At 37.3% G+C, this 15,722-nt stretch overlaps 1 protein-coding gene across 1 annotated transcript in view; it reads left to right on the forward strand.

Moving 5' to 3' along the window:
• The window catches only part of kctd16b (potassium channel tetramerization domain containing 16b), a 144,460-nt gene extending 131,582 nt beyond the window's left edge, over positions 1 to 12,878 (forward strand). The window contains exon 2 of the mRNA XM_015961281.3: positions 4,423 to 12,878. Coding sequence (XP_015816767.1) covers positions 4,423 to 4,892 — 470 coding nt within the window. The 3' untranslated portion in view covers positions 4,893 to 12,878. The remainder of the gene's footprint in view (positions 1 to 4,422) is intronic.
• Positions 12,879 to 15,722: the final 2,844 nt, after the last annotated feature.

Here is a 15,722-nt window from a genome sequence, read left to right on the forward strand (position 1 = left end):
CACTGCTCAGTTTTTTTAATTCATGGGATAATAGTATTAAACACAATAAATATATAAATAATCTCTCTGCAGTTTTTACCTGACGATGTTCTCTACTAGTAAGTATTAGTAACTGTGTAAACAACAGAAAGTCAAACATCCCCTATTTGTTGAATTTAATTCACTTTTATTAGGTTTTGGGATTCAGAAACTGAGACATACTCTTGTTTCTAAATTGTGTCTAAACCATGTAAATATTATTATTAATTTCTTGACTTTGCACATATCTGTGGAGTTTGCACCTGTTCAGGTATAAATGATCCTCTAGCCAAAGTATTATTCATGTGCTTCAACTGTATTATTTTGGAACTTAGTAAAATATGTTTTTTTAGGATTTTTAAGTGAATGCTATACGCTTCTGTAATTTCGTCAGTATCGCAACTTTTTGCCACCGCAGGAATTTATGTAAAAATATGTGGTTTTCATTCTAAAAGTATAATTTAACCATGTGTAGCCTTTACCTGTACCTTTTGGTTGGTAGTGCAGAATGAGGTTTAGTTGTTCGTTTGCAAGTCTAAAAAACAGGCGTAGGCGATCCTGATTCTTGAATGCTGCTATCCAGCATGTTTTAGTTGTTTCCCTATTCCAACACACTTGATTTTAATCAGTATGCTTCTACAGAGCTTGGACACCTGGTGAACAGGTGATTCAACCAGTAAATTAGATGTTTTGGAGCACGGAAACACCTCAAACAGGCTGGTTAAAGGCATTCTAGGATCACAACAGCCTACCTGTGCTATAAAGGTGCTAGACTCTAGACAGTTGGTGAATTTGGTCCTGATTAATCCAAAAACTCATCCCTCAGCCATTCATAAAGTTGTAGATTGTGCTTTTTCATAAATGCATGTTATCTTGCAATGATTTACATAAAATGCAATGAATGACTGGTTGAAACCTGTTTGTAAAACCAGTGTCACAGACATTTTTGATAATCTTGCAAATGTGAAGCCATGATAACTAACTATGCTAACTTTTTTTTAGCATCTCAAAATCATATTTTGACAACCTTGTGACCTTGAAGCACTCAGTGTCTCACACACATCCTGTAATTATCTGTACCCCAGATACCAGGCTGGCAACCGCTGCTTGTGCTGTTTTTTGTGCACTCGTGTGTGATTGTGTATGTGGAAGCCGAGATGTGTAAATGCCAGAGGTAATTAAAGCGATCCGGGGCTGGTATGGATGAGAAAGGGGGTTGTGTTCCATTTCTGTCAAGGGCTTTGATGGCTGAGATTTACTTCAAATACAGCAAGCAGCAGTATGCGAGAAGTGTGTGTGCATGGGATTTGAAGTCAGTGTTAAGCTGTCTACAAAATACATCTTCTATTTATATTCACATGAATTTAGTTACTGTGAATGGTGGCTGTTTATGAGCAGCACCGTGGGGAACAAATATTAATCTGTTGTGCAGTTGTTCTATAAACAAGCCAAACAGAGAATAAAGACAATTAAAAGCAGATTGTTTTATCTTGAGCCACATTGTAGTCTTGTTTGAAGTGAAATGCTCAGATGTTATTGAGAATGCTTTCATAACAATACATGGAATTTCATGAATGGAAGGTGTAGAGAAACCCGAACCTGTCAGTGCATGAATGTGTGGAAATGTAGATGGAGTGGTGCAATTCCTACAATCAGAGGTTGAGGTGGGGTGTGAGTGTATTTGCCTCAAGGGTTTTGATCTCTCCTCGCTAAACAGAGAAGAGTCCATCAGCAACTGATATCCCTTCAATTATTCAGATGGTTAGCATGAAAAATAAATGACAGCTTCCTGCATTTAGAGGTGGAGCTGCACTGGTTCCTGAGTCTTTCAGGCTACTATGCGCTCACACACTGCTGAAAGCACGAGAAAGAGCTTCCTCTTGGTGGTAATTGTGGGTTATGGGTCAGTTTCAGTACTAGCCAAGACCACGATTGTTGAACAGATGTATTGATTCCATCAAAAGTGGGAAGTTTAGCTATTTCTTCAAAGGTGGATTAAGCTCAAATAGGTGCTCATTTTTCAATTATGTACACATTCTGTTCAGGAATGTTACACCCCTATGTCCCATTGGCCTGAATATGTGGTTTTCAAAGAGCACTACTCAGCTTGACACAGCTCTGTACAGCGTAGTTTGAGTCAGCCCATCTGAGTGTAGTTTTGTTTCTATGCCAGTTCCATGACAGAAAGTGGGTGCACTCCTTAAAGTCGCGAGGGGAGGGGGTGCTCAATTTTACCCATGACAACAAAGGATGAGGTGATCAGTGGTAACCTGTATGCTCCACAGAAGCACAACTTAGCTGGAAAATGGTGGTGTTGCTGGACATTTAGCTCAGTTTTATGACTTTTTGTCAGACTGTGAACCAGGAAATAGGGAGGGGGGATTTTTACTCATGACAGAAATAGTGTGATGTGATCAGTAAACAGAGTAAGGTGATCTATATCTTCCGCAGAAACACAATTTAGCTCAAAAATGGTGGTGTTGCTGCACATTTTGCTCAGTTTTATGGCTCATTGTCAGAGTCTAAACTAGGAAATGGCTGCAGAAAGTGAATCGGAAGGCAGAAAACTCTGAAGCAACCAGTGACTCCGCCCACTAACCAATCAGCGGTCAGAGTTACGATGCCGCCCGACTAAGCCTTGCCAGTTACCTTAATGGAGAAGGGACTAAAAATTGGGGTGAAAATAGAGGGAAAATACGGAACTGTGCCCTTGAAAACTGTGGTTGGACTGAGCTGGGTAGCGCTCTTGGAAAACATGCTTGTGTGCAGCCCTTGATTGTAGGTACAATAAAAAGAAAGCCTGCTTGCTGCTGCTTCAGGCGGATCACCTTGGGAGCTTCTGTCTCTTTACTGTGTTGGTGAGGCATCTTACAGGCAGTATTTAACAAAAAATACTCTAACACCTAACTGAGTTGAGTTTGCAATTTATTTTGCAGTCCCACAAGCCAGGTTGTAAAATAAATGGGGGCTTGTCCAGGATTTTCACGCGGAACCTCTCGCAGACAAAGCGAGAATCATACTTCTGGACCAAAACAACAATTTTCAGAGTCAATAAATAATGTAGAGAAGGAAGGGCCAGGCAGTGAGGCTTTCAGTAAACCAAACGTTTTAGAAACAATAAGATCCAAGTTTAAGTTCCGGACAAGCCCCAAATATGTCTATGGGTATGCATGGCTCAAATAGCACATACATTATTAAGAACAGAGCATTGCAGTATTTTAAAACAAGTTTATTAAAATTATACTAGACAGAGATCTTTAAGTGCTTTATGACATTGTTTAATCAACCATTAAACATAAACATTAGGTGTGTTTCCACTATCGGAACTTCCAGGTAACCTAACCAGAACTTCATGATATTCATGTGTTTCTATTTCACCATCCTGGCCCAAAAATACCACTTTTAGGAGCCAAACAAGTATCTTTCTTTGGTTATGCACTCGGAAATGGCTCAGTAGTGTGGCTGGGCGGGACTTGTTGTTAATTCATGTGGAATAATTGTAATTCATTGGGAAATGATATTGGCAGATGTTGCCATATAACTGGCATTTGTAAAATTGGAAGAGTAGCTGGCTTTGGTTTGATAGTAAGGTCTCTGAGAGCTGTTTGGAAAAACATCAGTAATGGTTGCTGGAGATTATGGCAGACAATCTGAAAGAAACTACTTTCAAGCCGTTGCTACTTCCCATGTTTAAACCATTAGGTACTTTACACAAATGACTTGTTTTGAAAATGTTTAAATGTTGAGGTTTTGTAACAAATGATTGATTGTTTTGTCTGTCAAACTGCTTTATGAATCACAAGGAATGTTTTGGAGAGGCGCAACCTAAATCATAACTCATTTCTAGGTTTATTTGTGAATGAAATCTGAACATTAAATGTTAGGGTTATGTTGGAATAGAAATATATAATAATGAGGTAAAATGTTTTTAAGTAGTTGAGGATACAGTACAGTAATAACTTTCATGCATCACTGCCTTCAGTGTTTAACTAAACATTAGTGTAGGGCATCATTTTCAATTTCCATTGTCTGTTTTCAAAAGGTTGCAGTTTTTCCACTTCTCACACGTGACAGATGGATGAATGAGGGTAGAACTCAGAACAATACAGGCTCATCGCCCAGCTCATTTTTATGATACTTTGGAGGGAAGCCAGTTGTTCCTGATGTCATGTTACTTTGTTCTAGGTGATAGCTATTTGGCAATGGTTGAATTTTTGTCTTTGTCTTTTTTTACTGCTTCCCACTTTGCCTTTCTTCTCTTGTCTGGGTAATTTGTGACTCTCTTTGTACCATTGTCAAGTTTTTTCTCCATTATGATTGGTCTAGAAAGAAAGAAGTCGAACGAAACGGAAGCTCTGCATGGATTCTAATATTAGCTTATCTCCTGCTTGTTTGCTTCCTCAGGTGGTCCATCACGCTGGTCCTCTCCTCCATGCGACTGCTGCTGCAAGCACAAGGGTGATGGAGAAGGTGAGAGTGGCACCTCCTTCAATGAGCTCTCCACATCAAGCTCGGAGAGCCAGTCGGAAGCCAGCTCCCCCCAGGGAACCGTCATCTGTGGTCCGGTTAATCGTCAGTCACACCCTCATGCTAAGGTTCAAACCTTGGATAGGCCGTTGAAGAAAGGCCCTGTCACCATGCTTCAGCAGTCTGATCAGCGACGGAAGAGTGACTTACTGCGCACCCTCACAGCCAGCTCCCGGGACACCAGCAGCAGCAGCAGCAGCAAGAAAAGACCTGCCAAGGAGAAGCTAACTGTTGAGGAGGAGCTGGAAAAGTGCATTCAAGACTTCCACAAGATCAAGATCCCAGAGAGGTTTCCGGAGAGGAAGTACATGTGGCAGGCCGACCTACTAAGGAAGTACCGCCTTTGAGCCTAGGATGCATGAGGAGAGCAAACACGAGGCCAAGGATTAGTTTACATGGTTTTTGATCATGACTTTTGCAACTAAATCACATTTTTGGGAGATGCTGAAAGTCACCACAGAAACTGGACTGTTCTCCTATTGGCAATGGTAGTTTGTATATTGTGTGTGTATGTGTAGTTTAGGCCTACTGTATACCGTAGGTATGTGCTGTTTCTAGATGAATGCGTCGGTACTTTGAATCATTTATCACACTGGACCAATACAAGTGGGCCAACCGCTCAACCATTCGAAAGCCCACGAGTGGATGCACGTGGTGTTACTGATGGCTAATGGACTGCTGTAATCTGCCATCATGTCAATGAAAAAAACAAAACAAACAAACAAACAAAAAAAAAAACAATCAGAGGAGCTACGTTTCTAACCTAACAAAGATGAGCACCGATTTAGTGTGTGAATGTGTGTTCATGTGCGTGCGTGTGTTTGCACCCAGGTGGCCTGGAGGTCACAGATAAATCTACATCGGGACTCATTAATAATTCATGCAGTTCCAACAGCGCTCTCTCCATAAATACACCAAGAGATCTCAGCTGCCACTGTGGCATAAGCAGCTGGGTTGATTACTTTACTTTGAGGAAGCATTTGGAGACTTTTAAGGCAGGAGGAGGCACAGATTCATCAGCATCTCAACTAAGTCCCTCCTCTGGAAATGTTGGGTTGCAAATGTGTCCCAGCAGTGTCAAACGGCAGCAGCCTGCTTTGATTTGTGCCATGCCACCTAGACGCTGAGCAACATTTAGCTAGAAAAGGAACAGAGAAAATAACTAAAGTAAAAAATAATGACCAGGCAAAGAACTGCATACTTTTTTCCATCACACACATTCACATAAACAGATGCTGACAATCATCAATCATACGATGATTTAAGCCATATGCAAAATTACATCTACAATACAGATGGCATGAGGCATCTTCAAATCTGCCATCGCAATTGGAGGCTTTCAAAACTGACTGCTGACAAAGTGATCAATAGTTATCGATAATGGGTCTGACGATGGAGCTGATGTATGTAGTTCTTGTTTACAGCTACTAATGAAGCGTATGGGTTCCTGACAACGACAAGCAGCTCACTTATTCAGTGTAAATTAGCCATCATCCATGTATTGATTCATATTGTCCCGGATCTTTTAGAGTTAGATAAATGTATTGCAACATGGCTACAGAAACAAAAATGGCAGACTGCTCTTCAAATAGATTACAGATCATGAAAGCAAATTAATTTCCTCTGTAGAGGATCTCCTCGACGTGTTGGCTGCAAAATAAATTACTGTCAGAGTACACGGCAATTTGTTTCAAGGTTCTAATTAAATGATTTCAACTGCAAAAGGACATAAAACATCTAATTATGGTGAAATTACAAGACATTCCTTGTTCTGATTTATGGAAAACATTCAAAAGACTTTAGCAAAATGACTTTTTTTAAACATGGTTAAACACTGAGGACAGTCTTTTGGCACAGTTCTAAATTAAAATACAACTTTATACAGACGTTAGTGTAACAAAGTTTTGATGTTTTCAATTTCCTGATAAAAGCCTGAAGTTTAGAGGAGCAGAGAGGAAGTTGATTATGCCAAATCTATCTGCTTTTTTAGTAGAGCACTTTGGATAACTGTGACTTGAATAAATAAATGTCCCCACCGATCACGACAGTCGCTAGATCTCAGTATGTCCTAAAAATTAAAGGATGCATTTTAACAGCAAATATGTAATTTTACCCTGGGTCATATGTGAAATCTCTAAAAGTGAACAGAACAGGATTGGATGGGTAAATAATATTTTAGTTCAAAATAGGTGCTGTAGATATTTGTTATGTCCTTCATTTATCCATTAGTTTTAAACATAATATGCAGCCTGGGTCGGATTAAAAAGTTGAGGAAAAGATATATAAAAATATGAAAAAAGAAATTAAGTGCAACGAAGAATTTAAAAGAGCTCAAGAAATCCAAATGCAGATATAAAGTCAGAATGTCCTTGGAAGCAATGCCTACAAAAATAGGAGTGGTTTAAAATTTTTGCACAATACTATGTGAACTGTGTGATATAGTATAATACAGTTAACTGATAAGTGCTGAATTTAGCAATTAAACTTCTTGCTGTCCTTTTTAAGCTAAATTAAAACCATACAGTAATAGTAAAAAATAAAAACCCCATTATGCATATAATACATGATTTATTTTAAAATATTATGTTCCTATAAATACTAATTAAAATGTTTTATCATAGTTATTTTTATATCTAAAGTCTTATAATTTAATGCATAGTAATACAAGCCCCTTTCATGTCAATAAAATCCATTTCCTGTGGGAGAAATCCACAGACAGCTGGATCAATTGGGACCCATTTATCTGCAAAGGTTCATTATAGGAAAACCATAAAGTTTAGGAGACACAAAGCAACCATTCTCCTTCTGTCAGACACCAGGAATATGACTTATTTTTCTACACTGTTGTAAATTTACATTTTAATCTATTGCATTGGATTAGACTAAAACAGTTAATCCACATCTCATATTTTATGTAAATAAACCCCATAAATCGTACTCAAGCAAAATAATGTATTATACTTTACGTTTGCAGCATTCAAATCCACAAGGCTTGTTGTGACTGATGAAGTAATTTGCTACTTTTATATTACGTCCTGTTTTGTTTAATAATTTTGGGCAATAAAAGATAGAGAAAGATACTCCATATATTACAAAGCACTGACAGGAAGTGGATAGTCAGCATATTGGTCTCTCAGGGCTGCAGAAGCAAAGATATTTAAGACAAAAAATTTAAACGCAAAGGGAATTATTTAAGGGTGTGAAAAAGATGTTTGGCAAAAAAAAAAAAACCTCACTGAAGCTTCCTGTCGGAACAATAAAGATTACACAACAACAAGGCATTGTTGATATGAATGAATCTCTGATGGGAGGAGTTTATGTCACATGTTGTTGTGTACATCATTTTTTTTAACTTACCAAATCAAATAAAGTAAATTATGATTTCTTCTCTGATAGATGAAGTTTAGTCCTTGGTAAAATCAACATTAGCTTTCCATTTGACTTCTCAGGCAAATTAATGCAAATAAAAAAACTTAGCTTATGGTTATACGTTGTATTAAAACAGCTATAATTTGTAAATGTAACATACAATTCATTCTTAATGTAGTACTGCAGTCTCACAGTAAAGCTTTATGATTTAAAAATAAAATAAAATATTCATGAACATATTCAGATTAATTTCATTATTTTTATGTTCTGTTTGCTTATAACCGTGATTAAAGTTGACAGATGTGACGATGATTTTTCAATTTATTTGGCAATTTGATGTATATTTAACAACTACGTGGCACTTTTAAATTGTTAACATTCAGCACTTTTACCGTTACACTATTCAATTCAGATTCTTATTAATAGTAATAATAAATAATAATAATAAAAACAGAAACAATAATCAAGAAAAGCTGGAGCTTATGGACTGTTTTGGAGCTGTTTACAAGTTCAGAGTACCATGACCTAGATCAGTGGTTCCCAACATAGGGTCTGCCACCCCTTAAGGGAGTCACCAGAGATCACAGGGAGTCCATACATTCTTGTCTGTGCTTAGGTTGTGAGGTTACCAAAATTATATACAAATTATGTTATATACAACACCTTTTTTTTAAATAAATGTTTGTAATTCATTTATTTTAATATATGTGTGCAGGTAGCGGTTGGGCTGGGGTGCCAGGCTTGTCTTGGACCTCAAGGAAAAGAAGCTGGGAACCACTGAACTAGATAGAATCAAGACCTTCAGTTTAATGGTTGATCTCATTTGTAAAGCATCGGTCCTCCATAACTCCTACATTTCCTCACAACTCAAACAAAGCCATCAATCATTTTACGGCCATGGTAGCAAAACATGAAAATACATTTTTACAGCAAATAGAGACACCTGCCGCTGTGATGGACTGGCATACTGTCCAAAGTGTACATGTGTGTGTGTGTGTGTGTGTGTGTGTGTGTGTGTTACAGTGTAACTGCTACTGCACAAAAATGTTTAGACAATGTGTTTTCATAATCAGATATTTTCTCTTAACATTTTTAAAATAAGCAAATTACGTAAATTGTTATCTGAAAATACAGGATTACAACCTTTACTTTTGATTATGTTCACATCTTCTGCAGCAGAATGATGTTCTTATGTCCCGATCTGAAGAAAGTAAAGGTTCTGTACACCTAACACACACCTGGGTCAATGAACCCAATTGGCTTCAATCCAAATTGAGACTGAGGAGCAGACGATTTAGAAGATAAAATCATATGGAACTAAATGTAATCAAACAAAAATGAACCCAAAAAACATATTTCTGACATTATTCATCTCAATAACACCACGTTTAAATGTTTCACACTCCACCAGCTAGTGGAAACTGTGGACTTCAAGCGTGGTCATTAGGGATGCAGTTACAGTTGGTTGGTTTGGTCCGAAGCACAGATGAAATGTTACAGGACTGCCTGCAGTTTACTTTTATTTATTTATAGTTTAACCCAATCTTTGGGTTTTTTTATGGCTCCTTCAAGTGTTAGCTGAGTAAAATAAGCACAACCCGTTATCACTGTTAAAGGTTCATGATAGTCCAGAGCAGGGGTGCCTCCAGAAAAGTTTAACAGGGGTGGCCAGACGGGGCCAAATACATTTTTGGGGTGGCACACCAAATTGGTCCTTGTGGTAACTGGGAGAGTTTAGCCAGTGGCGATGTATTGCATTGCTCCTTTATTCATTTTTATTTAAAAAAAATTCATATGTATCAAAAACATTTAACTTAATCTTTACAAACACAAACGTTTCAGAAAAATACATATTAGTTATTTAAAATGTTCTTTCAAATTTTATTTTAGAGTTTTTTTTTCAGTTTAACTCACCTGTTGATGTGTTCACAAAAAACTATGGAGATAAAAACTTTTTTTTAAATGGTGAGCAGTAGAATCATTTTTTTAAAATGTGATTATTTCTTTACTCATTAATTGTATTATTTTAATTATGTTTTACAATTATGTCTTGAATAAATAAGATCAACTTGTGGTTTCAGCGAACATTAATATTAATATGATTTATTAACACTGACTTTTGGGTGCGCAATTGGTCCAGAGACAACTAGTGCACCACCTACTTATTTATTTTTTCTGTCATTATTAGTGAGTATGTAAGCTGATGCTCTTGTGTTTGCTTGATTATGCTTGTCCTTTAAAAAAATTGTAGTTTTTTTCCCAGGATTATACAGAAAGGTTGTCCAGCCAAATGTGGAGCCGATTGGAAACTGAATAATGAAAACCAAGACACCTGGTGGCCTTCTAGAGTAGTCTACAGCTGTTTTTGCACAATGTCTGTAAAATAACAGAGATACACAAACAACAAAGTATTTAAAATAAAGAAATTAATATATTAATCAACCCAAAAGTAACACGTCTGTCTTAAAGCTGTTGTTTCGAAGGTTAACAGGTTTCAGTATCAGAGTGCATGAGATGATTTAAAACTATTTTTGCCTGATAAAGGATGACAAAGGATGGTGTAAATCAGTAAATAACACACACAATTTTGTTTTGAGACACATGTGATGTGAGACATAAAAGAAAGAACAGAGTCTGCTCATTTTTCCTTCCTTTATTGTGCTCCGATTTCCAGTTTCTGACTGAATTTCTGTCCTGAGTTTATAACAGAGGTCTGTAAGTGAGTCCCACGTACTTGTCTGGAGCCCTCGTTATTTTTCTTCTGCTTTTCGTTGAGTCTGCCAACCACAAAAAGGAAAGCAAGGCAGACCTAGAATCCACTGTTTCAAACTAAAAGGGTATCTGTTTTGACGTGCGTTCATGTGACACACACAAAAAGTACAAAAAAAGCAACAAAACATTGTGAGCATGTTGGTATACAAAATTTATGACAGATATTATTCAGTCCTTTCTTGTGAAAAAGATTGTTAAAATGAATATTTGACAGAAAAAAGAAAACGTTAAAAAAAGATAAGCACAAATATGTTGATAGTTACTGTCCTACGGAAGCACATTACTGTCAGGGTGAGGAAAAATATAGAAGAAGTAACTCGTAATAAGAGTTTCTTGTATAAATCTTGTTGTAATGAGAAACCTGTTTGTAATAAAGACTTAAAATTGTTTTAATGAGGAAGTTTGCCAGAATAATGTGTTTAATATCTTGCAATAACTAGATAGTTAATCTCGTCTAGAAGAAACGGAGGTAGACGATGGAGTCAGAGAGAGCCTTTTTAAAGAGCAATTCACCCCCTACCAGAATCTTACTCCACTCCCACTTCCTGTTTGAAAAATGCAACAAATGCTGTTGCCTGGCAGGCTGAGAGGGCGGAGCTGCTAACAAACACACAAACACACACATACACAAACACAGACACACACACACACACGCTCACAACAACATTGTGACATCATAACGCACCAGCTAATGTCATACAGTACCTCTTAGCCAATAGCGATGGCAGATTTAAATTAAAATGCAGTCCAGAATTTTTACTTGAAGAGGGCGCAACACAATTTTAGGCAGAAAATGTAAACTTTTACAAAGATGCCCTAACGTGCCAAATTATTGACTATACCTATTTATGTAGTTTATCAGCAAAAGAAAAATTTGATTTTGGGGTGACTTGCCCTTTAAGAAGCAGGGATTTGTCACAGGAATGTAATTCCTCCACATTTTGGTCAAGCTCTTTCCTCCACAAAAAAAAAAAAAACAGACCTCACATAGATTCCTTGTCCAAACAAATTTAAAATACTTCCACTTTCTAGTTAAGATGCAACTTTCAAGGTAAAAGTTGGCATCCTGTTTGTGCTTTCACATTTAAAAACATTTGAACCTTTTTACAAAAAAAAAAAAACCCTTCAAAAAGGATGTCCTAAAATTACAAACACAACCTCTTACTATTAAAAGCTGTCAGTCTGTTGCCTTGGTAATGGAGTGTGTGTGATGAAAATGGATGTAATTTTTTTGAGGGTAGGGGGGATGGGGAAACATGTCCCCCCCCACTTTTTCTAAAGTCAAGTTTTGACTTCGGCACTTTTTACCATCCAAATACAATGTTACACTATATTAAATAGACACTGGTTGAGTGCTATGACCAAGCAAAAAACAACCGTTTGTGTTGAAGCCCGTTTCCCATTATAATATACTGTAAGGACCCCCCCCCCCCCCCCCCATGCCGGTTGTGTCCCCCCCACTTCTGAAGTCAAAGCAACAACATACTACCATTTGACCTTTACAACCTTTCTCGTTATTACGAGATATTAAACACGTTGATTTGAGAAACATTCTCGTTAAAACATTTTTGTATGTTGGTATTTCGAGAAAGTTTCTCATTTAAATGAGATTTATATCTTCAAAATGAGAAACTCATGTTATTACGACTGATCCTGTATTTTTTCCTCACATTGACTGCAATAAACTTCCATACTGTTCCTCCACAAGTGTACAAAATTAAAACTCTGCAATGTGACCAAGTTCTTGCAACACAAAGCAACTCTCAGAAAAGATGTGTTACATCACAGATCATTCAAATATTAAATAATATTTGGGAAACTGTAGCATCACAGAAGTAGAGTTTTTTTTTTAATCAGATGAAAATTCATCAAATCAGAATTTATTTTCAGGACGCTGCACTGAGAGTTGCTTTGTATTCCAGGTGTATTTTTTTGTTTCTGTCTGCCTTTAGAGAAAATGCAATTCATCTGAGAGTCTTTAGATACAAAGCTTATAGTCAATTTGAAAATGTATGAGTACAACCAATAAACAAGACAAAGAAAACACCAACCTGTGAGTTAATTTGCGTTCTTAAAAAATAATGAATGTATCTTCATGCGATAGTTATAATGATGGAAAACATGGCCAATCAAAAACACCATTTATGTATTTTGTTGTGATGTTTCCATAAAATGATCCCCTCCTGACAGTGTCTTTGATTTTGTTTCTTGTTTTATTTGTAGAGTTGTCCAAGATTATTGGCCTACCAATATAATCAGATGTGTAGGGTTTGAGAAATTGAGTGCATTAAGAGCTCAATATATATTTTTTACCTCTACTTATGACCAATAAGCTGTGATTCTCTATATAAATATAGAATATCAACTTGCTTGGTCTTTACTGTGTTTAATCAGAAGATTCTAGGATTCTTTGTTTGTTCAGGGATTGTAAACACTTCGTTTTGATTCAGAAAAGAGTCAGGTTTATAAAAGTAAGAATTTATTTTTAAAACAATTACCGTATTTTCACGACCATAGGGTGCACCGTGTTATAGGGCACAGCTTCAGTTACGGGTGTCTTTTTGGTATTTGACACATACAAAAGGCGCACCGGGCTATAGGGCGCGGGCACGGTAAAACGTACCGGTAAAACATCTGTGCGGGCTCGGGACTTGGGACATATCAGTGCAAACCAGACATTGTGAAACTTATAAACAGCAAAAAGCATGCTTCACTTTACTGGTCTAGTCCTGGTTCAGACCTGGTTTAGAGCGCACGTGCACTTCCTCATTGCGTGCGCTGACGGCTCGTGCTCTTCTAATGGGCTCGACACATGGGAGGCAACTTCGCCTCTCCTCTATTCATTTTCAATGAGACATGCGTGACAAAGCGATAATCGCGGGTCTCCCTCCTACTAAAGCCGGGTGTACCCCGAGAGTGCTGCAGGAGGACACACAGGGATTTATGGGGGTTGGATGAGGAAAATGAAATAAAGAAAGTAAATCTGTGTTTTGCGCTCAGTTTAATTTGACATGAGCATGACAAGCACGCTTTCTTGACATTTTTTGTGAGTAAAAAAACGTGTAGAAATAAAAACGTACAGCGTGTGTTATTAGGGAAATAGCGGGCGAGCAGTGTTGATGCATGATTGCGCATGCGCCGAGAGCGGTTCTGGTACTTTTTGGGTCGCAGCTGCTCGCAGCGCCGCTTCAAGCGCTGAGTTCAAGTTCAGAATGTGTTTACTGGTAGTTGGTGGATTTAACCACATAAACTTTCCACATGAACAAAATCATATGTGTGTTATTAATAGGCCTAAGAAAATAGCTGATATTGTTTCGACTCCTTGAGTTCCAGACGCACGGCTCCATCCATCTGTCGTGATCTGAGACATATGTATATATATATATATATATATATACATATATATACAAACAATATAAAAAAATACATAAACATGACCACCAAATAATTTGAATGAAAAGGGGCAGAAGGAAGAAATATCTTATATTATCTGCCCCTATTTACAAACCAAACTTTTTAATAATGCTTCCATACAATTCTCAATAAACAGCAAATCAAAATGAAACACAGATTCATTTTATATTCTTGTAACTTACAGACCTAATAAGACACCAACTGAATTTAGGTTATTGTAGTTCTGTAATACACTTGATTTGATCCATTATTTAAATATATTTTGTGACTTTGATTCTTTTATGTCTTTGCTAAGGTTGTTCCATATTATCACACCATTTACATAGATGGTCATTTCCTTCATTCTGGTTATAAATTTCGTTTTTTTTTAATACTTCAGTTCCTTTTAAGAAATAATTACTGACTCTTTTTTCAAACATTTTCTGAATGTTGGTGGGTGACGTATTGGTTTTAGCTTCATGCAATGTTTGCAATACTTTCATATAAACTAGATCATAAAATTTCAGTAGTTAATATTTGATGAATAATGGATTGGATGGATCTCTATAGTGATTGTTATTAATGATTCTGAACACTCTTTTCTGCAGAATAAACAGTGGTTGTGTATGAGTTTTACATGTGGATCCCCATATTTCTACACAGTAAGTCAAGTATGGAACGATTAGTGAGTTATACAATGTCAGCAATCCAGAACAATTGAGTAAAAACTTAACTTTATGTAGTACTGCAATGGCTTTGGCAATTTAACCTCTGATATAACCTGCGTCACGCGTTTAACTTAACTTCACTTTGTCCTTGTGTGAGTGCAAATGGTGATGACCTTGTGGTATCAACATGCTGAAACATTTATCAATTAATGTAATCATAACATAACATTCATTTCAAACTTCAATCACTCAAGCACAGATTAATGAAAGCTTTTCATTACATTATAAATATTATAAGTAGCAATAAACAAATGTTTATTTAATGATTATTTACATTACATGTTTTATAAGTTCCTATTTAATTTAAGAAATCATTCTTTGACTTAGCAACTAATCCGAGCTGCAAATGTTCCTTATTCAGAGGCAAGAAGATTCCTGTAGGACCATAAGGGAAGCTTGGACCTTGAGGAGAGAACATCATTATTGACAATACGTTATCATGTGTTCAGAGCTGCAGAGAGACTCTGAGCTCCAGCTGATGGGATGAAGGCAGGCCGATTAACGACGGGGACACACCGGCCGCCGATGCACCGCGAAGCGCCGGGAGGCAAAGCGCTCACGAAATTCGGCCGCTGCTCACTGCTCCTCAGTTCAGACCAGACGCTTGTTTCTCCGCTCTGGTTGAGGTGCGCCTCGTAGATTTTCTTTTAACCACTTAGTGTCCTCCATTTCCTCTCTGCCTTTTCTCTGCTCTTTTCCTCTACACCCCCCTCCCCGTTGCTGTTTGTGTGTGTTTGTCCGCATGTGTGTGAACCTATGGTGTGAACCAGTTGTTAATAGCTGGCCAACGACTTTCTGCCTCTCTGTCCTGTTTGCTCCAGTTGAAAGACACCCAATGATAGGATAGGATAAGGTTATCAAATGACGTTACCTCACTCCAAATGGTTGCAGTAATTCCTTTCTACTCCTTTCTGC

This window comes from Nothobranchius furzeri, chromosome 10, assembly GCF_043380555.1.
Source record: "Nothobranchius furzeri strain GRZ-AD chromosome 10, NfurGRZ-RIMD1, whole genome shotgun sequence".
In the NCBI taxonomy this organism is placed as follows: domain Eukaryota; kingdom Metazoa; phylum Chordata; class Actinopteri; order Cyprinodontiformes; family Nothobranchiidae; genus Nothobranchius; species Nothobranchius furzeri.